This window comes from Corapipo altera, unplaced genomic scaffold (assembly GCF_003945725.1).
Source record: "Corapipo altera isolate COAL_440 unplaced genomic scaffold, ASM394572v1 1, whole genome shotgun sequence".
NCBI lineage: Eukaryota > Metazoa > Chordata > Aves > Passeriformes > Pipridae > Corapipo > Corapipo altera.
This window is the reverse complement of record NW_020884873.1, coordinates 31,971,397-31,994,475: the sequence shown is the minus strand read 5'-3', so window position 1 is coordinate 31,994,475 and position 23,079 is coordinate 31,971,397. Positions and strand designations below refer to the sequence as shown.

General features: G+C 35.5%; 1 protein-coding gene and 1 long non-coding RNA gene across 10 annotated transcripts in view; one reads left to right on the top strand and one right to left on the bottom strand.

Annotated features, from left to right (window-relative positions):
• CNOT2 (CCR4-NOT transcription complex subunit 2) overlaps window positions 1-23,079 on the top strand; it is an 81,808-nt gene that overhangs the window by 49,516 nt on the left and 9,213 nt on the right. For all 9 annotated transcript variants that reach the window (XM_027658728.1, XM_027658739.1, XM_027658682.1 and 6 more), the window contains 10 exons: window positions 8,481-8,547; window positions 11,889-12,036; window positions 12,652-12,834; window positions 14,812-14,891; window positions 16,032-16,157; window positions 18,681-18,805; window positions 20,251-20,371; window positions 20,483-20,639; window positions 22,315-22,376; window positions 22,473-22,522. In XM_027658728.1, coding sequence (XP_027514529.1) covers window positions 8,481-8,547; window positions 11,889-12,036; window positions 12,652-12,834; window positions 14,812-14,891; window positions 16,032-16,157; window positions 18,681-18,805; window positions 20,251-20,371; window positions 20,483-20,639; window positions 22,315-22,376; window positions 22,473-22,522 — 1,119 coding nt within the window. The remainder of the gene's footprint in view (window positions 1-8,480; window positions 8,548-11,888; window positions 12,037-12,651; window positions 12,835-14,811; window positions 14,892-16,031; window positions 16,158-18,680; window positions 18,806-20,250; window positions 20,372-20,482; window positions 20,640-22,314; window positions 22,377-22,472; window positions 22,523-23,079) is intronic.
• Window positions 10,849-15,452, bottom strand: LOC113954435. Its single transcript, XR_003530199.1, has 3 exons — window positions 15,359-15,452; window positions 14,358-14,440; window positions 10,849-11,381 (listed from the first exon to the last, which is right to left on the bottom strand). It is a non-coding gene; the product is annotated as an uncharacterized LOC113954435 (long non-coding RNA).

The window sequence follows — 23,079 nt, the reverse complement described above, 5'->3', positions numbered from 1 at the left end:
CAGCGTTCTAGATTTTGAAGCACTTTAAAGCTTTCTGTCTTCACATTTAATGTGGGGATAAAATAAAGCCAGAATAAATATGAGGGAAAGGAATAAATCGTTTTTATCTAAACAAGGTGCAGTTTTACTGTAATTTAAATTATTCCTCTTTTTTCATTTTTAGTTGAACATAGGGAATGGTGAAATCCTCTTAAAATTTAGAGTAAGGACTTAGTACAAGCATGTTTGTAGAAACTTTAAAACCTGTTTTTTGCTTTACTTTTACGGTAGGGTTTCTGGCCTTTTGAGGAGGCATTGTGCTCAGATGGGGTTTAGTGATGACTTGTGCACTGGGTTTAACTGAGTTTTGTGCTTTTCAGCTTTCTACCTTGTTTTAACACAAAATGTGGAAGTTTCCAGATTATATATTAAGAAATAATTTTCACTTACTAAGTGGAAAAAAAAAATCTAGAACCCATCTGAAAATGATGTGAAAAAGATATTTTACGCCTTTTAATAAACAATTTTCATAGCACTTAGTGGTGTGGTATTTTTTTGACTTTTTGCCTTGGCTAATTTGAATTGTAAAATAATTTCCTTCAGACAATTATAAAGTGAACTAAGGGTGCTCAAGTGCTCTTTTAAACTTTAAAGACTTTTACCAAGGACAAAGACATAGCAACAAATAGTTTAGGACATGTTGCTTTTATTTCAGAGACTCAATGTAGCTAAAAACTTTCTTTTAACTTACCTGTTCACTAGAGAGTGCAGTTCCAGACAGGCAGGACTAATACGGTAATTGCAATGGAAAAGTTGCATGTTACTCATGTGCACAAGTGCTTCCAAGATTGTACTGATGCTGATTGGATCTATTACTTTGGACCCAAACTTATGGTTCCTTAGATGAGATTACATTGCTCAAACCATCTGATGCTTCCTTTTTACTAATTAAGTGGCTTTGCCTTGGATCATCACACACTTGCTGTGCTAAGTAGGAAAGTGGAACAGAGTGTGTCTGTGAGTGCTCTGTCTATGAATTTTTGTTGTGCACTTGGTCAGTGCATGATAACCGGGTCAATAATTCTTTGGCAGAGAAACTGGGTATTTTATAGAACTTTCAGAACGCAAAACAGGTTAAGAAAATAGTTTAACTTCTGGCTGGAAACAAGTGTGGTCCTTTTAATGTAAATTGACAAGACGATGCACTGTGTTCCCACAAAATAATTGCAGAGCTTATTTGTGGCAAATTTCAGCAACTTAATTGAGCTGTCTATGCACTCAGCAAAATAATTTTCAGGACATGGGTACATGTATTTTTATTTGGATAGAGTGACAATGGTAGAAATCAGTAACTCAAGGCATTCGTATACTTTTGAATCTATAGTCATCAGTTGAGCAAAACAAAAATGACTATGAACTTGGAGAAAAGATTGGACCAATCCATTCTGAACTTCTTTGATTTCTCATATATGGGAATGTAATAAGGGCTGTACAAGATTTGACCAGTCTAACCTAATCCACTGAGGATGCATACATGAGAATATGAACTGCAGTCATAAATCTGACAGTAGACAGACATGCTTTTTAATAAAGATCTGCCCTTTTTAATAAAGATTTAATAAAGGAAAAGTTAGATTTTTTTCAATTAATGCTTTTTCTACATCTTGGCCCAGTGCTTTGGTGTTCATTTTCTTTTCCAGTTGCTCAACAGATTGTAAAATGCTTTCAGTAACATAGTAATACTTCTGATTTGCACTTTTAATTGGGACAAGTAGAATCTAGCCTAAAGATTAGATTTACCTCATTGCAACTATTTATCTAGCTTCCTAGCTGTAGAAAGTCTTCAGATATGGATATTGAGTACAGTGAAATGGGTTGTTGATTCTGGAAGCCTTCTTTCCAGAAGTTTCTTCCATCTTGAGATAGTAGAAGCATGTCTGTGATGGATCAGATTCCGGTGTTCCTCTGTCATGAGGCAGTTTCATGAAGGCAGATGTCAGTGGTTTTGTCTTGTAATGGGTAGAGAGGTGGTCTGAGGTCTTTTGCTGTGATTCTATTAAACGGATTTATAGAACCTCTACTTAACTTTTACTGTATTTTGAAATGCACAACCTTATGAAGAGATGGTATTTTACAAGAGATAAAACCATGAAACAAGGCTTAGCTTACCATCAAATTGATATCTGTAATCTTGCTAAGTTTGGGAAAATATTTGTATAAGAGTTTAATCAGTCTTCTGGAAACAACCTTGGCTTTAGGTTCACTGAACGCCATGTTATTCCAGATGAATTGTTGGTTTTTAATACTATTATTTTAGGATTCTAAGGAAACCTATGGTATCTTATTTCCCAAGGCTTCTTTCCTGGCATTTGCCTTAGTCATTGCACAAGAGTTCGTTAGCTTAGTCATAATTTAACTTCACATGGAGTTGTAAGTATTTAAGATGCTTCACATGGAGTTGTAAGTATTTAAGAATTCCCACAAAACCCTCTTGAGTCAGGAGTAGTTGTTGCATTCACACTGATGCTGTTTGGCTGAATAGAGGCACTGTACATTAACGTACCTTGTAATAGTCTGAATAATTTTGATCCATTTGTGGAAGGGAAAAAATAAAGCTTATTTTGGGAAATAAATAGATTAGTGTCTTTAATTATAAATGGCAAATTAATATTTTCATGTGTATTACTTTGCACATAAACGTTCTTGTAATTTGACTGAATAGTGGGTTGCTTTGTGCAACAGAGCTTGGTCTTCTCTCTTTGAAGTGTGTTCCAAAGCAAGAGAGTTGCTTTTTACCTTCCAGGACAGTGATTAAACATTCCTTGCATCAATTAGCGAGTATACAATAAGTTTTTTTAAAAAACCAATCAACCAACCAAAACCACAAAACCAAAACAAAAACCCAAACAAAAATAAAACCAACAAAACCCCCAACAAACAAAAAACCAAACAAAACCAAACAAGCTTTAAATGGATGAAAATTGCAATGCCATTAATAACTAAAAATAGTTGGATAGGACTTGCAGGGGATGAGATTAGAAACTATTCAAGGAACTTTTTGTGTTTTAATGCAGTTCCCTTTGAGAGCCTATAGTCATTCTGCCTGTAGGTTGCATTTTTGTAAGGAAGTTATACAGTTTGATGAAAGAACAAAAAGTTTCAAATGCAAAATGCACCTTTTACTATCTCACCTATAAGTTTCTACCTGAATGGATTTATCAAATAAAACAATACATCATAAACTAATTTTGCTTAGAGATGAAAGTGGTTTTTATACTATTTCACACAGTTTGCAAGTAAATATCTGAATTTGAGTTAGTTCGTATCACTTTACAATTTGAAATTATGTGACAAGGAAATTAATTTTACTGTTGATGACTGTATATCATTTTCACTACGTTGAGTTTGTATTTAGTTTTTTATAGAATAGCTAAATTACTGTGGTAGGTGTTCTTTACTTTTCTGTACTTCATCTTCACTTCATCTAAAAGCTTTATTTTACTGCATCTCCACTTAACAGTGTACAGTAGTTTTTATATGTCAGCTTTAGCTTTTGAAGTGGTGTCTTGGACTAGATTAATTCCATGCATAAAATCATCTGCATTTTCTAGAACAGGGAGGTTATGGTTTCTTACCCAATAACTCAGTTCACTGAACATACTGTTTTGTAATATTGGTGGTTTATGGGCTCAGTGTGTGGGTGTTTTGTTTGGGGGGTGGTGGTGGTGGTTGTTTTTTGTTTGTTGTTTGTTTTTTACAGCTTATTTATAAAATATTTACCTTGTTGTCCTAGTTCTTAATTGCTTTGGCATTTTTTATAGCATCTTTCAACGAATTTTCAGTAATCTTTTGGCTTATTTATATGCAATGTATCTACACAGGGAGAATTTGGTTTTGGAGTTTTGCTTGGGTAGCCATGTTAACCTCATGTTAATAATGTCATTGTCATTCAAAACCAACATCTTGCCTCTAAGGTCTTGAGATATTGCTTCCATCGACAGTGTGGTCCTACCTCCTTGGGGATTCCCAAGTGCCACTGGAGGCAGAAGATCAAAACCATAAATGATGAAATTTGAAAGACTAAATAAAATTTCATTTATTTTTTAGTATTGTATTTCATTGTATATTTCACAAATTATTTACATCAGTAATAATTTTCACTTGCAGAGAATAAGCTACATTTATAAGGCTTTCAAAACTTCTTAATTGATTTATGATGTTGAGATTTGGAAATATTTTCGGATATTTTCTTGCAACGTGGGAATTTTGTGAGCACTGTATTAGAAGGTGGTTTAAAGGGGAGGACTAATAATACTACTAAAAAACTGGCAGACTCTAGAAAAATGTGTAATTTTATCTGTTATTTGTTGACTTGGTTTACTACTATTTTTTAGGTCAGTATAACACTTTCCTCTGAGGCTGTGGGTCGGATGTTATTAAGTAGTGCAGCACACATGACAGGTACCAGAAATAAAGTAGTGCAAATACAAAATGGTGCTGACGTTTGCACCCCTGAGAAATCCATCATATATCAGACCAGATATTACTCACAAGCTTGCTTATTAGAACCTGTTTTGGTTTTAGGAGTCGACTTTGTAGTGCTGGCTCGATGTATTTTAACTTCAGCTTGCCCTGCCGTTTAAGAAAGTAGCTTTAGGCTATAACTGCATAATGTAGCAGCCTGCACAGTACTGTTGCTTTGCCGAGTTTTCTTGGTGCCACCCTGCCAAGGTGTGCTACTGTGGCGGTGATGGTGATGGGCAGTTGTCTCCACACTGAGTGGGGTCTTTACTTGGAAGAGGCAGGATGCTGCAGTGCAGGGGAAAGCAGGAGCCTTCTCAGCCAGCTCTACTGTTGGACCTCCCTCCTACCGCTTCCCTCTGCTTTCAGGGAGGCTGCAACCTGTGTTTGCCAGTCTCCTGAGGGGGCTGTAAAGTGCAGCAGTTTTTTCACAGTTCTAGCAAATTTAAGCAGTTGCTGGTGCTTTTTTTTTTTGAGATTGTTGACACTCTTAAGTGAATTTGTTGCAGTAAACCCATTAAGAGTTAATGAAAGCAGTTACAGTAAAATCTCATTCAGCACTAAGGATAGGAAATTGCCTGATAGCCCCTTACAGCTTATTGATTTTTAGTATGGACCAGTCCAGAAAAATTGAGCCATCTACTTGGATCATCAGTTGGTGTGAGTTTAGATGCATAATCTTCCATTATCAGAACTGTGCTATGACTGTTTGAGACTTGCGAGTAAAATGATGTCCATGTCTTGGTTGACTGTCGTCAACTCAGTCTTTCAGCCTGCCAGTACTGAGTGTTGGTCCTTCCCATATACTGGCAGAATAAAGTGCACCCGTCATGTTACACGAGGTCTTTTCTGCTCGGTTGTCTCTGTGCCCTGTGGGAGATGCAAGACTGTCTCCTAAAAACATGTACAGGGAAAGCCAGTTGAAACAATCTGTCTAGTTCAGTCATACAAGGTTGGAATAGAAGCAGAAATCCCATGCTACTTTTACAACTGGGTTTTGTAGCTGTTGACTGCTGGCAAGTCGATTTAGATTGCTACCACGATAATTCTGAGCATTTTTTCCCTAAGATTTGGACATAATTGGCTAAAGCTTAATAGGTTTTAACAACTAGAAGAGGCTTTAGTCACCTTAAGGCTTAGTCTGCTTTAGTTTTCATTAAGGTTATGACCTTTGTCTGTTGCAGACTAAAAGAAATTCAAGGCTGACTTCCAGCCACAGTTGCAAGTAATGCTCTTGGAGAGTTGGTTATATTTTGTGTGTTGTGTGGCAAGTGGTCCAGCCAGGTGAAATAATGATTGCAAAATGCCAGAAGGAATGTTTTTAGTACTACTAACACTGTACCTTTTGAGTTGTCATTATCTTTGGTAGACCAAGTTTGAGTAGACTATATTAGTGACTCAGAGGCTGTGAATGCAAATCAAGGTCTGGTAGCATAGGTTAAGGTTTTGGCAAATTTAGTTGGTTTTTTTTCTTGTTGATATAAGTTATATGGAAATAATAGAAAAACAAGACAATTTTAAACTGTTCCTTCCTATGACAGAAAAAAGTGTTTAATAAAGTAGAGAGGGAATACTTGAGATACCCATACAGCATATTCCTTCTCCATGAGATTAGAGAAATGCTGCATTTAATTTGCCTGGAACAGATCCACAGCAATTGTTATTGATTTCTTCTTGAAGTTTGTTATCTTTGATGTTCTAAGTACATTATAACATTAAGACTAAGTTGTGAGACTTAGTGAATTTAATGCTTGGCCTTTATTATGGTTTTCTATAAAGGCTTCTCTACAAGTCATTTTGCAATTAACTTTTCATGTAAAAGTAAATGACACAATAGATGTGACCTACTTTGCAATGTTTCAAAAGAAAATCCTCTTTCTAATAAACAGTGTTTAATAAATATTATTTTCCATTCCTTTTAACTGAATTTAAAAAATCAAGTAGTACTCAGTGTAGAAGAGGTGGGATTCATTTTCTCTCTTTCACATAATGTAGTGCCTCTAAGGGGTTTTCTAATTATTTTTATTAGTCCAAAGTAACATTACAAATAAAAGGTTTTTATGCTGAGGTTTTGTACCATCTTCTACTTACTACATCACATACCATCACAGCAATTTTTGAAGTCCCTGAGCAGCTGTTCTTATGAGACCTTCTTTTTTGGTTTAACTGTCTACTTAAGCTGTCCCAAAGTTAGTAGTAGTTTTTGACTGATGTTTCTATCTCAGTGTCTGGTTTGTCTGTTGTGGTTTTTTTTTTTTTTTTTTTTTTTTTTTTTACTTGTGAGCCCTTATCATTGTCTCTGAAGGTATGTCATAACTTTTTGCTCTCATTTTTTTCCCATAGAGTTACAATTTGCCACACCTTAGGATTTTCAACTTGTCATACTTGACTATTGCTGTCTTTAACCTGAGCACTTTACTTTCTTAAAACTACTGTAGCAGCTTATTGTATCCATGTTTAATCAATTTGTTAGTTTGGAGGAAGAGTGCTTTTGAAATATGTCTTCCAAGTGTCCCCACTTCAGCATGCTTTGGTTTGCATTGCAGAGCAATCTTGGTGTGAGTGAATTTGATTCTTTCTGGATGAAAACAGGTTGGAGGAGGTGCTCCAGAAGTGCACCAGACATGTACCACTCACTAATGGGCATTCAGTCCATGGCATCAGGTGTTTTAGTCATGGCTAGCTCTAGTTAGAAATGCAGTAGCTATGTTAGCTCAGAACCAACTTGTTTGTTTTACAAGTGCACTTGTCTTTGGCTGCACTGCTTGCTGATGCAGATGTGGCCTGTGAACTTGGCTGTGAGTGCTGAGTTAGAGCCACTGGTAGTTTAATTTAAAGTGTTCTTTTTGTTCACAGCGAGTTCTTCACTAAGAATGGAGATATCTGGTCTGGTTTGACACATTTTATAGGTTTGGGGGTTTTTTTGCAGAAAGTTTTTTGTCTTACTATTTCAAACCTCTTGTGTACACAAGTGTGGATGTTCTTTCCTGTAGTTGCTTACTTTCAAATATGAGCATTTTGTTGGAAATATGTGTGAGTATAATATATAGGAACATATATGAGTATATATATATATGAGAAATTTGTGTGAGGAGATATTTCTGATACATTTTCTGATGGTCTGCAGTAATTACATGCTGTAATTTCTTTTTTCATGTTTCTGTATATATTTTTAAAAAATCATAAATACTTTGTGATTTACAGATATGAATGCTACTTTTGATGTTTAGTGACTTACCTACGTGTCTTGTTTCACATTTTTATCATCTGGATTTGGCCCAAGTGTAGACAACTAGCTGATTCAGTTTATAAGGTTTAGGTTTAACATCTGTCTAGATGATACCAACAAAGCAATTTACAGTTTATCACAGTAAAAGTTATTTTGATTTGAATTTTTTTGCTCTCAAGTTGAAAAAAGCACGAAATCACGTTATGTCTAAGAATCCAGACATTCCTTTCTGTGAAACTATCTTAAAATTCAATCCAAGCAGACATTTGCCCATGTGTTCGTAAGTACAAGTAGCATGTTCTCTGGTGAACTGGATGGATTGGATCAACTAATAGCTCTTCTTGCTCCAAGAGACAGTCAACTATACCCAATGTTGATTAACTACTAATCTGTTCTTTAAAGACATCCAGAAATTGATGTTCCAGTGCTTAACTGTCCTTAGGATCACAAAGTGTTTTTTTTCCACGTGTTCAGCTTATTTATTCTGTTTCTCAAATGCAGTTACACTTTCCATTTCTGCAGCAGCACGGAGAATAATTGATTCTTTTCCTCTTAGAACATTGATGTGTAATATGCTGTTACAGGTGTTACTGTGCAGATATTTTTGGGAGTTTCTAAAATTTTTGATGACTTTGAAGGAGTTTTCAGTTGTTTTGGCTTTCTTGGCATAACATACTGTTGCAAACTTCCAGAGCAAGATAGCATAGTATTTTTGTGTCTTTAATAGCCTTTTATTCTTCTTACATTGTAGATGCTGGCATCACCATCAACATCAGGTCAGCTGTCTCAGTTTGGGGCAAGTTTATACGGGCAACAAAGTAAGAATTCTTTTTATTGGTTATATGTTTATTTTATATGTTTATTTTATGCTAAATATGTTACAGTTGCACACTCTGGATAGAGAATATGCAGATGGCTTTGTTTTCTGGTGATTGTAAAAATGACAGTATGTCCCCTTATGTGCAATTATTTTAATTTTTTTAAGATATATTTTTACTTTGCTTAGTATGCATTTTTGCAGTGCTTAGTGTGCAGAGTGTCATATGCTGACACTGTATAACTGTTAAATATCCAAATATAACCATGCTATAAAAAATGTCTGTGATTTAAGCATGATTCTCTGAAAGAAAACCTAAAGAAAGTGAACTGGGCCAAAATGAGCCTAGTTCAGAAAAAATATGTAAAGAACTGAAGAAAATTATACCTTAAATATAACTGATATTTCATGCTCTCCTGGAGCACATTGAATCTTGTGTATGTGCTTGGCAACTTGCATTTGGCAAAGATTTGGCCAGTAAGATTATTGCCTTCTGCACCACTGTTTTTTTCTTTCCTGTACCTTGGAAGTTTCATCTGTATCTGCCAGTCTTGTGGACACTGGTGCAATAGAAGACCTAGAGAGCAACAATCACATGTAATACTAACTTAGGACCAGTGTTGAGAACTGAAACTCCTTGTAACTGAGAGGTGCATTCAGACAGTGACTCAGAATATCTGAGTTAGATACAGTTCCACAAGTAAAACTGGTTGTGAGCATCATCTCTCCTGTGTCACTGTATGGGTTTGAATGTTTTCAGCTGTTTTACCAAGTGCTTCTGACTCAGATTCTACGAAAAGGTGTCTTCAGAGTACTTGAGAGAGTCTGGACTTTTTGTCTGGACAAACTAAAAGCTTTGTTTGCTAGATGCATGGCCTTCCCAATTTCTTTGAGCTTTCTTCAAATAGTTTCTTAAAAAATATAGTGGGCTTTCTTTTTTGTTGGTTTCTTTTTTGTTGTAGGATTTGTTTACTTATCTCAGTGGCCATTGATGAGTGACTATGTAATATAAATTGGCATTTGATTATGCTACTGGGATTTATATGAGCAGCTTCTAGCCAGTCCAAGAGTCCTGTTTGTGTCTTGTCTTTTGGGTCCTGATTCTGGCACAATTGAATCTTTCAAACTTAACTGTCTACAGATACTGAAATAGTTTATTCATTCTATTTGTCAGTTATTTGTTGTTTATTTTTAAGGTCAATTTTTTCATCAACTTAGTTGTTCATAGAGTTGGTTGTGGTGCCTAGGATGTAATCTCTAACACAGAGGCATACATAGCCAAAAACTTAAAAGTAAATATTATCAGAAGTCAGTTTCTACCAAATCTTGAGAAAAAGCAGCAACACTTCTGTGTTGAAGTCATGCTTATGGTTAAAATACTTTTTTAGGAAAAACAAAGCTGATAATGGCTATGCACTTTTAGTGATTGGTAGCTGTCAGTCATTAAGCAAGATGCCATGTTATAATGTTAATGTAACTTAGACATAAAATTAGGAAGGAAGTTGGCCATTTCATTGATCAGCCTCCAGTATAGCCCATATAGATCTCTTGTCTCAATTAGAAAACTGGAAAAAGTAAGAAAAAAGTAGGGTATTTTCTCAGTGACTATTTCAACTGCCCCTCCTTGCCAGGAATATAGTTCTACTTTGCTGTAACATCCCTAATCATTAAAAATTCTAGTTTAAAGAAAACCAACAGGAAGAAATAACCATCAGTGTAAAACTGGCTTTGCTAAAACAAATGCTTGCACAAAATTAACTTGAATGTTGTAATTGTGGTTTTTTGCTGTGCTGTATCTAGTTTAAAAGTGTATGTATTTTTTCATACCATTTTATTTTTAAAATTCCATATAATTGTTAATCGGTGTGAAATATTATTTATAATATATATTTATGCTCATTGACATTATTCTGATGCAGCAAATTGCCAAAATATTTGCAGTGAACACCTTGATATAATCAGCTTTTAATGGGATGCTTGTTATAGCAAGTTATACTAGCTCTTAATCTGAATGTATAGAAACAGATTTGAGTGTTATAAACACTTCGAGTTTTGTTGCAAACTTTTTGGATTGCAAATTGTAGAATAGGACACAGACACAGTTCTTTAAGTGTGAGAGCTAAATGACTGGGAGGTTTCTTCAGACCTTGTCTTGATAATAATTTGAATATATGCTATGTCTGTCCTTTGCATTCTTAGTATTTAATCACATTATACAATGGCATATTCAACTCTTCTGCAGTGGCGATCTACCATGGGAGAGTGCTGATACATCATGATTTTCTTTTGTTTAGTCTGCAAGATAAGGTTTTGAGTTCTGTGAGTCTACCTCAGCAGCCTTGTGCCAAAGCAATAGGAACTGTCACTTACAGTTATTGCATTTTATATGCTAAGTTTGTTCCTATTGCTGCGTTGCACCGAATGACTTTTTTTTGTCTTTGAGCATAATTCTGAAACTTCATAAACACAGAAAAGTGATGTGAGAATGATGAGGAACTTCTTAAACCTTTTGGACATTTTGGGACAGGGCAGTAACTGGTTATCTTCTACTCTTCTGAATTGAAGTAACTTATTTTTTTACCTTACTGAAAAAAAATGTGAAAAAAAGCTTGCGTTATTCTGTCACACAGTTGTTTGTATAGAAAATACTTTTGATCACAATGTTAAAACTCTTCTGTATGTTTCTAAATGCAAATAGGGGGCATTTAAAATTCTGCTTGCTTTCTTTTCTCAAAAGGTCAAACTTGACTTGATCACGGACACTGAAGTACTGTTGCCATAAAGAAGCAACTTAAACTGTAGAGAGAATTGGCCTAAAATGTTGCTTTCGTTGTCCTGAAAACAATGTTACTGTTAAGTAAATATCCATCACTTTCTTTTTTTTTTATTAAAGATTTGCTTAATTTTTAGCAAGACAAATCGGTGTTCTAAATACTGGCCAAATATATATACCAGTTAACATATTTCTTGAGTGCAGTTGCTAATTTTCCCAAAATGCTGCCTTTTTATGAGATAACTTGTAGATTTTCATGTCTCATAAAAAACCTCAAAACTCAACCCTTCATCTACAGTATACATCTCAAAGGAAACAAAATTTTGTTAGTGACTTCGAATACAGAAATTCCTCAAAGAGCCTGTCTAAAGTTAAAGAGGAATGGGGCTGAATTTGATAATTGAACTTCTACTATGCAAACAAGGACTTAGTTTTTGCACTGCACTTTCCTTCAGTCTTTACACTTTTTGGTACGTTGTCAGCATAAATTGTTTCCATCTACACCTGATGGAGAAGACTTTGTTCCTGATTGCTCTGTATCTCCACCCCTCTGAATTTTTTTTCAATAGGTGCACTAGGCCTTCCAATGAGGGGAATGAGCAACAATACCCCTCAGTTAAATCGCAGCTTATCACAAGGCACTCAGTTACCGAGCCACGTAACGCCAACAACAGGGGTACCAACAATGTCACTTCACACGCCTCCATCTCCGAGCAGGTATTTATTGATAGCCAATATTTCTGCCATTGTGTCTTTTTGCAGAGCTCTCGTTAAATGGTCTGCATATTTTGCCTCACCTACTTTACAGTCTGATAAAAAAGAAGAAAAGTAGTGTCTTATGGACCACTACCTGTGTTAGGGAAATAATACAGTAAAATAGTAAGGATTTACTGTAAGACATTATTTGATTTTTGTATATAAAGGACAAATTGCTGGCAAATTCTGCTTCAGAATGTAAGAGGTTGTTATTTGATTGTTCAGGTAAATGTACAGTTAAAATTTTTATAGGATGCCATACACTGTGGAAGAATATTAAGATAGTAGGTCTGAAGCTCTCATTAAAAAAGGAGTTGTAACACCTTTTTGTATTTATAATATTTAAGTATTTATCTGAACTTGACCAAGGACTTGATTAGTATGTAAAGGGTCATCTGGTATTTCTGAAGAAATCCAGAACTGCATTAATTATAGAGAGTAATCCAAATAGGCTGTTTAGTCACTAAATACAAATTAAATTGCAACAGCTCAGAGTCCATCCTACATTAGTAATACAAATGAGTAGCCAAATACTGTTGTACAGATTCATCTCTGTGGATGGTTTTTCTCTTTCAGGGGGATATTGCCTATGAATCCTAGGAATATGATGAACCACTCCCAGGTTGGTCAGGGCATTGGAATTCCCAGCAGGACAAACAGCATGAGCAGTTCAGGGTTAGGCAGCCCCAACAGAAGCTCTCCAAGCATAATATGTATGCCAAAGCAGCAACCCTCTCGACAACCTTTTACTGTGAACAGGTAAGGCTCTTTAGTTGGACCATCCCTGTAGAGCCATGTACATGCTAATCAGGAAATGTAATTTTTATCCATTAGAATAAATCTCAAAAACTGCTTCGTGTGTTCGTTAGGCTTCAGCTGTGTTTTGGTGCTATGTTTATGCTCTCTTCATACTGATAAACTTGTTGTAAGTACCGTCTTAGTTCTAATTATTTAATGTGTGTAGTCACAGCTTTGCATGGCTGGCTGCTTTGTTCCATGACCTCATGATCGCTGTGCTCCCGGTTTTGTCCTGTTTCTCCCTTCAGGCCCTTCCTTAGGGAAGTCGCTCTTAGAGGAGCACAAACATGCTAATGCAGTCAGGTGCCATCTCTAACCCAATATAGTATTTTACAAAATAGAAAAAGAAGGTGAAAACTAATGTCACAGTTATCTGAATCTTAATCAGGCTACTTAGTTTTGTAGTTTCACACTGATATAGGCATACAGATGCTTTTCTCAATGATCACAGCAATAGTGATTCGGTGGTAGCAGTTTATGTTCTTGGAGTCCGAGAAGACTTTGTGTCTTGCCTCTGATTACATAGAATATGCCTTTTCTATCCTGTATAGTGTCAAGTAGAGGAGAGGATAATTTTAAAAGATAATATCATTTTTTGAAGTGGTTTTGAAATTTGCGGTCTCAGAAGGTTGAAGTAGTAACATACTTAAAAACTCTACATGCAGAGGACAATAATATTGGATATTGATACATGTATAGAAATTACGTGTTTAAATTTCATTCAGCTGTAGAGAAAATAATGAAATCCCTGTCTGTAGGAGCATTTGAATTAAAATCCTCATCTTTCACTGTTTCATTGTATATCTCACTTTCAAGAAGCTACAGTTTTTAGAAGTTGAGAAGGAAATATCTCTGGAACAATGACGGGTTCTCATTCTACAGTTTATTAGCCTACAGAAGTATAGTAATAGTACAATATCCAATTGCTAATAGATATATTTAGCAAAATTTTGAAATCGTTATTGGGAAAAAGTTTATAGTGTTTGCTTGTCAGGTGCATGAATTATATGACTTCCAAGTGTTTTCTGAAGTTGCTTAGTTGGAGCATTGAAAATTTTTAGGTTAGGTTTTTGAACATGGAGCAATTAAGGGTATTTCAAATTAGAGTGAAATGCTTCAGATTTGTAACTGTGTAAAAAGTTGGTGTGATTTCCACTAGGATAGCATTCCTTTTTTTTTTTTTTTAAATGGAAATTTCTAAAATATCAGCTTCTGTCCTGTTATGGGGGAAAAGTGAATGTCATGATTTCCCACAGGACAGACATTCAGAATTTTACTCAACTGAGGGGCCTACCTTTGAGCTTCTCAACATCTCCAGCTCTCATAGAATGAAGCAGACTATTTGTGTGGTTGTCTTTCCAACCACACTAGACCTATATGATATTTAGATGTTTCCAGGTATTTTTGCCTGACTGTATGAAACTTTAGCTTGTGTCCTGTTATGACAGAGGCTATCCCTATGCTCGTAGTAATGCCGTGTGTACCTGGTGGTGATTGCACACAGTAATCGTTCAGATTATGAATGAGTCATGACAAACTTGATCACTTTCATGATCCAGCTTCTCACCTGCAGATGGATGAATTACAGTCTGACTTTTAACTACTGCATTTACTGCTGCTTCATCTTTCTTTATGAAATTATTGAGTAAAGATTGTGTTTGTCATAACCTGTTGGTTGACAGATATCTTAAGACATGGTGGCTATTAAAAAATGGAGCTATTTTGAAGTCATTCTAGTTGACTTGATTGACTCTGCTGCTCAGAGTTTTCAGAAGTATAAAGGAAAATAATTAAAACCTGAGTTTAGGCTAATATGGGTTGCTTAAGCTTGAAATAATTTAAATGTCCTAGGGGGTTTTTTTGCCCCCTTAATACCTTCCACTGGAAATTAAAACATACGTATACCCTTTTGTCTGACTTCCTGAATTTTTTTCACAGTATGTCTGGATTTGGGATGAACAGAAATCAGGCATTTGGAATGAATAACTCCTTATCAAGTAACATTTTTAATGGAACGGGTGAGTTTACTCTGTTTAATGTTGATCTTAAACTACAGTAGAGATATTTTTTTTTAGTAAGTAAGTCTCATTGAAAAAACTTTGTTCTGTTGGAGTGCAACTTTCTTATAATTTTCAGTTGTTCCATAGAAATGCTGCTCCAAGAGCAGTGCTAGCAAATTGTTACTACTTCATAGCAGTGGATTTTAAAACTTTTGAAGACAAAGTACTCTGTAGTATACTCGCTGTACATCACGTGGTTATAGATTATACCTCGTTGGTTAGAAATGCAGAATAGCTCATGGAATTGGTAAGGACATCAGAGAAGGAAAGATTTATCCATTTTCTGTGAAAACATTAGATACATAAAACCAGTGGAAAAGCATTTTTTTTTTTGAAATCTCAGGCTCCTTTTGAGCAGCTGACTTATGTATTCCTTTCAGTCAGTTGTTTCAATTGTGATTTTTCTCTGGGAATTATTTCTTCACCTGAATTTAATGAACTAGAGAGTGGAAAATATCCTTGTGCAGAAATGCCTTAGGTTAATGTGTGCTGATGTTTCTGTAGGTGGTTGCATATATGAAGCAACCTGAGGTGCTGATGACATCACAAGAGTGGAAGGATTTGGGCATTCCCTAGGACATTTGTGACATTTTTGTAGAGCTGCAGCTCTGGCCTCACCCATGTAGTATTTTCTGCTGCAAATGAAAAAGTGTTGCCATGTAACTTACACTGCATTGGCTCTTCAGCTGCTTCAGCTTTGTCTTACTTTGTCTAAGGACAATAGAGCTCTTTGCTGCTGCTAATATGGGTTATTCTCTCAAATTTCTTCTTGATAGCTCTTCAAATTTCAAACAGGCCATCTATCCTAGTACTGTAATTTTGATCATCTGCCTGTATTTTACGTGTGCAATCTTTAATTCAAAAGGAGTAGACCTTGTTACTAAATGCTGTTGACTAGCTATTATTTAAAAGCAAACCTCAACCATCTTGGTGCTCTTTAGGCAAGTCTTGTAACACAAAGGCTGTAGCTATTTGTGATAATAATAGTACAAGAAAAAAGACCAACTTCAAGAAGATATGTCCTACATTTATCTTGTGCATAATGAAGTCTTTGAGCAAAGTATGTAAGCAAATTAAAAATATCTGTTTTTATTGTAGATGGAAGTGAAAATGTGACAGGACTGGACCTCTCAGATTTTCCAGCACTAGCAGACAGAAACAGAAGGGAAGGAAGTGGCAATCCAACTCCATTAATAAACCCTTTAGCTGGAAGGGCACCCTATGGTAAGACTATACTGAAAACTCTTTGAATGAAATAGGTATTTGCTTAATTCAACTTTTGCTGTTCATAAGACAGTGGGTAGTCTTTTCAAAAATACCAGATGTGTGAGCTCCTAAGAGTCATTTAAAAAAAGAAATAATTAATATTACAGTGATTGGAGACTCCCCGTTGTAAGTATCAGAATTCATACGCTCTAGTTTTACTGTCAATAGAGATTGTTGGGTATTTTGGTCTGTCTGGTATGATTACTCTGAGGCTGCTCGCTCGAGGTATTTCTTAGGTAACTGGTTTTATTCAAATTGCAAGAGCTGTTGATGTCTGAGTAATAAATTACAGGAATAGTATTTGAATAATAGAGATGTTACTGTGTAAAAAGTCAGCAGTTGTAAACATACTGTATATTTTTGCTGTTTATTAATAGTATTTGCTGTAGTACTGTTCACCGTCACTCTTATGACAAACATCAAATTTCAAAAAAAATAAGTGTCAACTATTATCAGTCAGATTCCAAGTAGATATCTTATATACGTCTTGCTGAACAACTTAAAAACAATAAAAGGAGAAAACTTTAGGTGGATACAAATCTTGTTAATTGGGTCTTGAAAAAATTCAGGTAAGCTTAGTGTGAGGCACAAAACTTTTTTTTTGTTACTGCTTTAGTAGATTTTGTCATGCACGTTGCATCAGCTACTCTGAAAAGTTGCTTTTATAACCTATTTTTGTGATACTTGTCAAATTTTTAACCAAAAATAACCTAGTGTTTTCTAACTATAAAAGCTGGTGTTTTTCAGAGATAGCTCAAACTGTGGTTGGAGATAATATATACCACATTATCAACAGAAAGTAGCCTCATGGATTTGGCATAACCAGACCCTCTGTGTAAGATAGCTGTGAGAAAGAACCAAACAAGTTAAACTTGCCTGTGCCAAACACAGGGAGAAGTCACTTCCCCAAACAAAGACACTCAAAACTCAGACCAAGAGTGGAGACCTAATACAGCTTGCATGAAATTTTGTCCATTGTAGAATCATAGAATGGCTTGGTTTGGAAGGGACCTTAAAGGTCATCTAGTTCCAACGCTGAAAGAAAAGACATTATATGAAAAAATGATAGAAGGTAGGAGGGAGATCCACTTCCAGATGTACTTCCAGCGTGGATCTGGAGTTCAGCGCTTGACAGCACTGCAGCATAAAAAAATCCCCTGTAATTGCTCTCGTGCTTACACCAGTTCCCCATTTTGGTGCTACCACAACCATTTGCACAACTGTATGGTGAACCATGAAAGAAAGTTCTCTGTTTGAAGAGTTATCTTGAGCTGCTTAATGCAGGGGATGCATATGGAGGTAGAAACAATCCAGAAAAGGAGATGTGAGATGCACTGGATGCTGTCTTCCAAGACAAAAATGGAGAGTAGTTTTGGTTGTGGACAAGAAAAGAAGGTTTGAAACGGAGCAGAGACATACTTTCTTCATGCTTGGTTATTCAGGAAAATTATACTTCAAATAACTTTTAGATAGAATAAAAATATTCATTAACGTTAATTCATTATCAGTTTTATTTATCCAGTGGAAGACATTGTAATAACTCTGGATGAAAAGGCTGGACAGCAGAAACAAGATTAACTCAATGTTGTTCTTTTTTTTAAATAAAGGAACTTTGACCTCTAACTTCAGAATAGTCATATATAGTCATCTACTGAACCATTTTAGATCCTATACATCTACTAAGAACCTTTGAAAAATAGACCCTAGACTTCCTTCTGTCTTCTGTTCCTCTGTTGCAGTGTTCTTTGCAACCAAATCACTGTATTACTTCTCTGTGTCTAGCAAAGTCTATTTGCTCTTGGGTGCATCGTGAGGGGACTTGGTTTGGTTTGGTTTTAACTGGCATAAAGGGGAAAAAAACCAAACCACATTGCCTTTTTGCTTTTCAGTACTCAGAATCCAAATTCCAATGTGACTGGCCTGCTCTTTTGAAATTAGGGTCAGAGCACTGAGAGTTGCAGGCTAGATGTTCTCAGTTTTCATGCTGAAAGTAGGAGTTGTTCTTACGTCGCAGGCAAGTATTTCATTCGTGACATGTTCTGTTGCAAGTTAGCTGGGCGTACTTTGAGAATACATGCTTCTGAAGAGATTATGCTACAAAATCCTTCATGCAATTAGGGGATGGAGGAAAAACATATTATACTCTTAAAAGAGTACATCCTTCATCAGTGGATTTACCTGAATACAGCTTTAATAATACCTGTAAAGATTATTTGGTTATTTAGATGTGCAAAACAAGGTGGCAGTGGATGTGTTTGAATTTAACCCATAGTGTTTCTCAGCTCACACTTGAATAAAAGGCTTTAGTCTAATGTGTGAGGACATTTTGAATGAATATGCTTTGTTTTGCTTTACCTGGTTTTTTAAAAGTCATCACTTTACAGCTTGAGCATAGTGAAAGTGGACAGTGAGCAAGATCAGCAGCAGAAGTCTTTACTTAGCGGTTATTTAATGTTATTCCTGCTTGCATTTTGATGATAGTTGGAATGGTAACAAAACCAGCAAGTGAACAGTCCCAGGACTTTTCAATACACAATGAAGATTTTCCAGCATTACCAGGCTCCAGCTACAAAGACCCAACATCAAGTAATGATGACAATAAATCTGTAAGTAAACCTTTAATATTCTCTTAGTTTTAGTGTTCATACTTCTGATGATGATTATGTTTTAAAATGGGCAGTGACTATATCTGTAATACAAGATTTTCAAATTTTCCCTCTAAATTGGTGAGAGATTTAGCATAAGCAGCATGGAATTTCTCAGGAAGTTTTTTGGAACAAACAGTCACTGTGACCCTGCTTGGACACCTCAAAATTTATTTTTGAGAATTGGTATATATTTCTCAAGTTTGCAATTCATAATTTCTTTTTCTGTCAGCTGCAACTCATTTTTTGCTGTTGATGCCTCTCATCAGTAGTAGTTATTTACACATTATAACTTCTTTCTTCAAATTTGTCAAATCTTTTGAAAGTTAGGTGGTACAATATCAATTCAAGGTAAAATTCTTATATGGAGATGTGAAATCAAAGGGAACAAGCTCTTTTAATAGAGATCATTCATGGCTATATTGTAGACTAGTGGGATACATTGTATCTTAAGTATTGGTATAATTATAATGAGTTAGGTATGTAGCTTAGTTCTTAAAATTATGGGCTTTTTTTCGTTGTTTGAAAGATTTGTAATAAAAATTGCTATTTTATTGCAAGTGAAACATGAACAAAATGTGGATGACAGGACAGTTTTTCACAGTTTTTGACAAAATATTCTAGTGTCTGATTGTTTTATTCTAATTGCAAAAAATGTGTTAATGAGAGTGGCATAAATACTGATGAATAAATAGTAGGCGTGACTAAAAACTCATGCGAGAACTAAAAAATGCAACTGTTCAAAAAAAGGGGCAGTAGGAAACCCGGCCCCCAAATGTTGTGACCAATTCTGTTGTGAGGAAAATGTTCTGATACAGTTAGCATTGAGTATAGTAAGGAGAGAGGGAGTAAACTTGTTCTAAAGATTAATAAAGAGTGAGAAATAATGGATATGGCAGATTCTTTTGTCAGTATTTGAGTACCTAGAACACAGTCAGTTTTCTTGCCAGACATAGTGTTTACATGTCTTTCCTGATAGTTGCAAATGTGCTTACTGTGTATGTTGCTTGCACCTGAAATTGGCTTATTATCTGTTGCTATGTCATGGAGTGTTATAAAGGAGCAAGACTGGGGGGAAAAGTACATGATGTGGGTGAGTCCAAAAGAAACTCTAGTCACAGGCACTTGGGAGATCCAAATCAGGTGTAAAATACTTCCTTATCCTTTTAAACTGCAAACTGTTAGCCTGTTAATAGCATTTACTGTATGGTGGGTATGCTTTAGAAAGTGGTAAACACTACATAAGGTTTGTCAGCAGAACTCAAGAGCTTCAGCTTGGAGCCATTTATTAGTGTTCGTGTGACTTGATGTACTGGCTTAGAGTGCTTGACTGAAAGATAGGATCTGTGAGTTTTTGCGTTTTGGTTTGTTTTCATCATACCAACTCTGCAAATTATTTTTAATAGAATTTGAGTACATCAGGCAAAACATCATCCAGCACAGATGGGCCCAAGTTTCCTGGAGATAAAAGTTCAACTACGCAAAACAACAACCAGCAGAAAAAAGGGATCCAGGTGTTACCTGATGGTACGTGTCATTCCACTTTTTCTGCTTTAAAAGTTTTGACACTCTTTTAGATCCCCTTGTCGATTTCTCCACTTCTTAAAAGGAGAAAATTAATTCGTTCTTCTTGCCCAGGTCGGGTTACCAACATTCCTCAAGGGATGGTGACGGACCAGTTTGGAATGATTGGATTGTTAACATTCATCAGGGCAGCAGAAACAGATCCAGGAATGGTACATCTTGCATTAGGAAGTGATTTAACAACACTAGGTCTCAATCTGAACTCTCCTGAGTAAGTTTCTGGTTTTTAATACTGTCTTCAGTTTTGGTTTTATTATGCTGTCATTCATAGTACATTCACTTAGCTCACTTGACTATCAAACCCACAAGCTATTTTGCCAAATAAAATTTGAAAATGTAATGATGGTAAAATAAAATTTTTGTAAAGAAGAGAATTGTGCTTCAAGGCATACTGAAATCCTGTTATGCAAACTTTCTATAAACCTAATGGCTTTGCTTATTCTCCTAACATCTTTAGGACTTTCTTCAAGGAATTGACAGCATATTGTTTACAAATGTCATGTATACGTTACTTTTCAAATAATATTATATCCTGGGGATATCTACAATTAATTCTCAGCAATCTGGGGGATAAATTCAATTTAGTGTAATAATGAACAGAGCACCTGCAGCGTTACACTTCACAGAAGATAAATGTAAATGAAAATGTAGTTTTATAGTTAACTTCTAGTCAGTCAGTTCACCTAGGTGAACTCATTTAGTCATCTAGGTTTGCTATAGAGGCAGTGGGGAGAAAAGCAGTTAGTGACTGCACTAATGGTAAGAGAAGTGCGTAAGACAGGCGAGATGAATAACCAACCAACCCAGGGTGCCTCTCTTTCTCCGCTAGTTACAGAAGGAACTTATTGCAGTTTGGACAAGACTGGTGTCTTCTAGGAACTGTAATTGTGAGAGAAATTTAATTTCTGGTACTCTGACTTTCAACTGACAGTCTCATACGTTTTATTCCAGCAGAGATTTACATAACATTAGCCTTATAGACAGAGTAATATACGTATTTTAAGGTTTGCACATACTGTATTAAAAAAACAAAGACCAGACACCATACGTACACAGTTTCCATCTTTCACAAATTTATATGGAGCTGCATATAATCATGGAAACTTGATGAATGTGGGTATCAAAAAGTATTATAAAGTTGGTTTTACTTGATGCTACAGAAAAGCTTTGCAAACAGCCCATGCAGTCCTCCATGTCTGGCCTGCCATCTTGCCTTATGTTAAACATTCTTTGCTCTGTGAATTGTTGTCTGAAAAACTAAAGACAGTTCACATATGAAAAGACAAATTTTTCTGCCCTGTGAGGTACTTATGATGGTAAAAAATACCTGTCTGACTTGGAAACACAACACAATAAGTGTGCTTTTGGAAACAAAATTTAAGAATTCTGTGTGTGTTTCTAGTGGTTTAAATTAACTCTTGTAATTCCTGTTCAGAAGAAGAGTAAAATCTTTACTGGTTAGTTTTAAAAAAATGACCTTCCAGTATGAGCTTCTCCTCCCCTTTGAAACCATAGGCTAATAAATCAGAACCCACCAGGCTTGTGACAGCTGCTTCTAGTCAAATTGAAACCCTGTATAATATTGGATACCTGAAAAAGGGATCTCTGACACTTAAGTTTCCTAAGAAGGAAAGATAAAGGAAATCTTGACCCTGTAGTTTCCCATGGCAGTTTAAATGCAACCTTACTCTGAATATTAAAAAGAAAACTAATAAATATAACTGTTTTAGGAAATTTTCCTCCCTTTTTTCTCATCCCAGCTAGTGATTTGGTTGTGTGATAGTTTTTAGGTTTTCAGAGTTGTTTATGGAGCCTTTTTTTTTTTTTTTTAAGTCGGTTGGTTTGGGGTTTAATTTTTATAAATTTATGCTTTTCTTTTTCTTCAGAAATCTTTATCCCAAATTTGCATCCCCGTGGGCATCATCACCTTGTCGACCTCAAGACATAGGTAAGAGAGAAATAACTATTTAAATCAGTATTAATATTTGCAAACTACATTCATTTACATGTCTTAATAGTTGCATCAATTCCGATTCTTTTTTAGACTTCCATGTTCCATCTGAATACTTAACTAACATTCACATTAGGGATAAGGTGAGTACATGTGTCTATGTGTGTGTATGTGTGCATTTTTTGTTACTTTATTACCAGAAATTTTCTAAATTTTCTTTCAGAGAGGTAATGTTTGAAATCAGTGCATTTTATGGATCTCCTCAGTCTTTCTAGGAGCAGTGGTGTGTTAACAGGCTGATTGGACACATCAAGCACCCATTATACCTTACAAAAAGAGAATGGGCATGCAAAAGAATAGCAAAAGAGCACAGTATGTTTTTAAGAGTTTGCCCTTCTCAAGAAGGTTAGGATTCTTACACTGTTATTCAAATGCTAAATTAATTAAATGGAGATATTCCTTCTTGAGATGAGTTCAAAATTGTGGTTCTCACATTTATCTGTTCATTCTGTATCTATATGAATAGGGATTTTTTGATATATATTTTCTTTCAACTGTTGTGGTTCTCTAAGAGGGATCATTGAAAAATAGTGAAAGAAGTTTTAGTAATATTACTTAATAGAGTGTGAAGTGAGCAAATACATGCAGAAGTTGTTCTGTTGGGTTCTTTCAAATAAAATAGGTAGGTGAGGATACACAC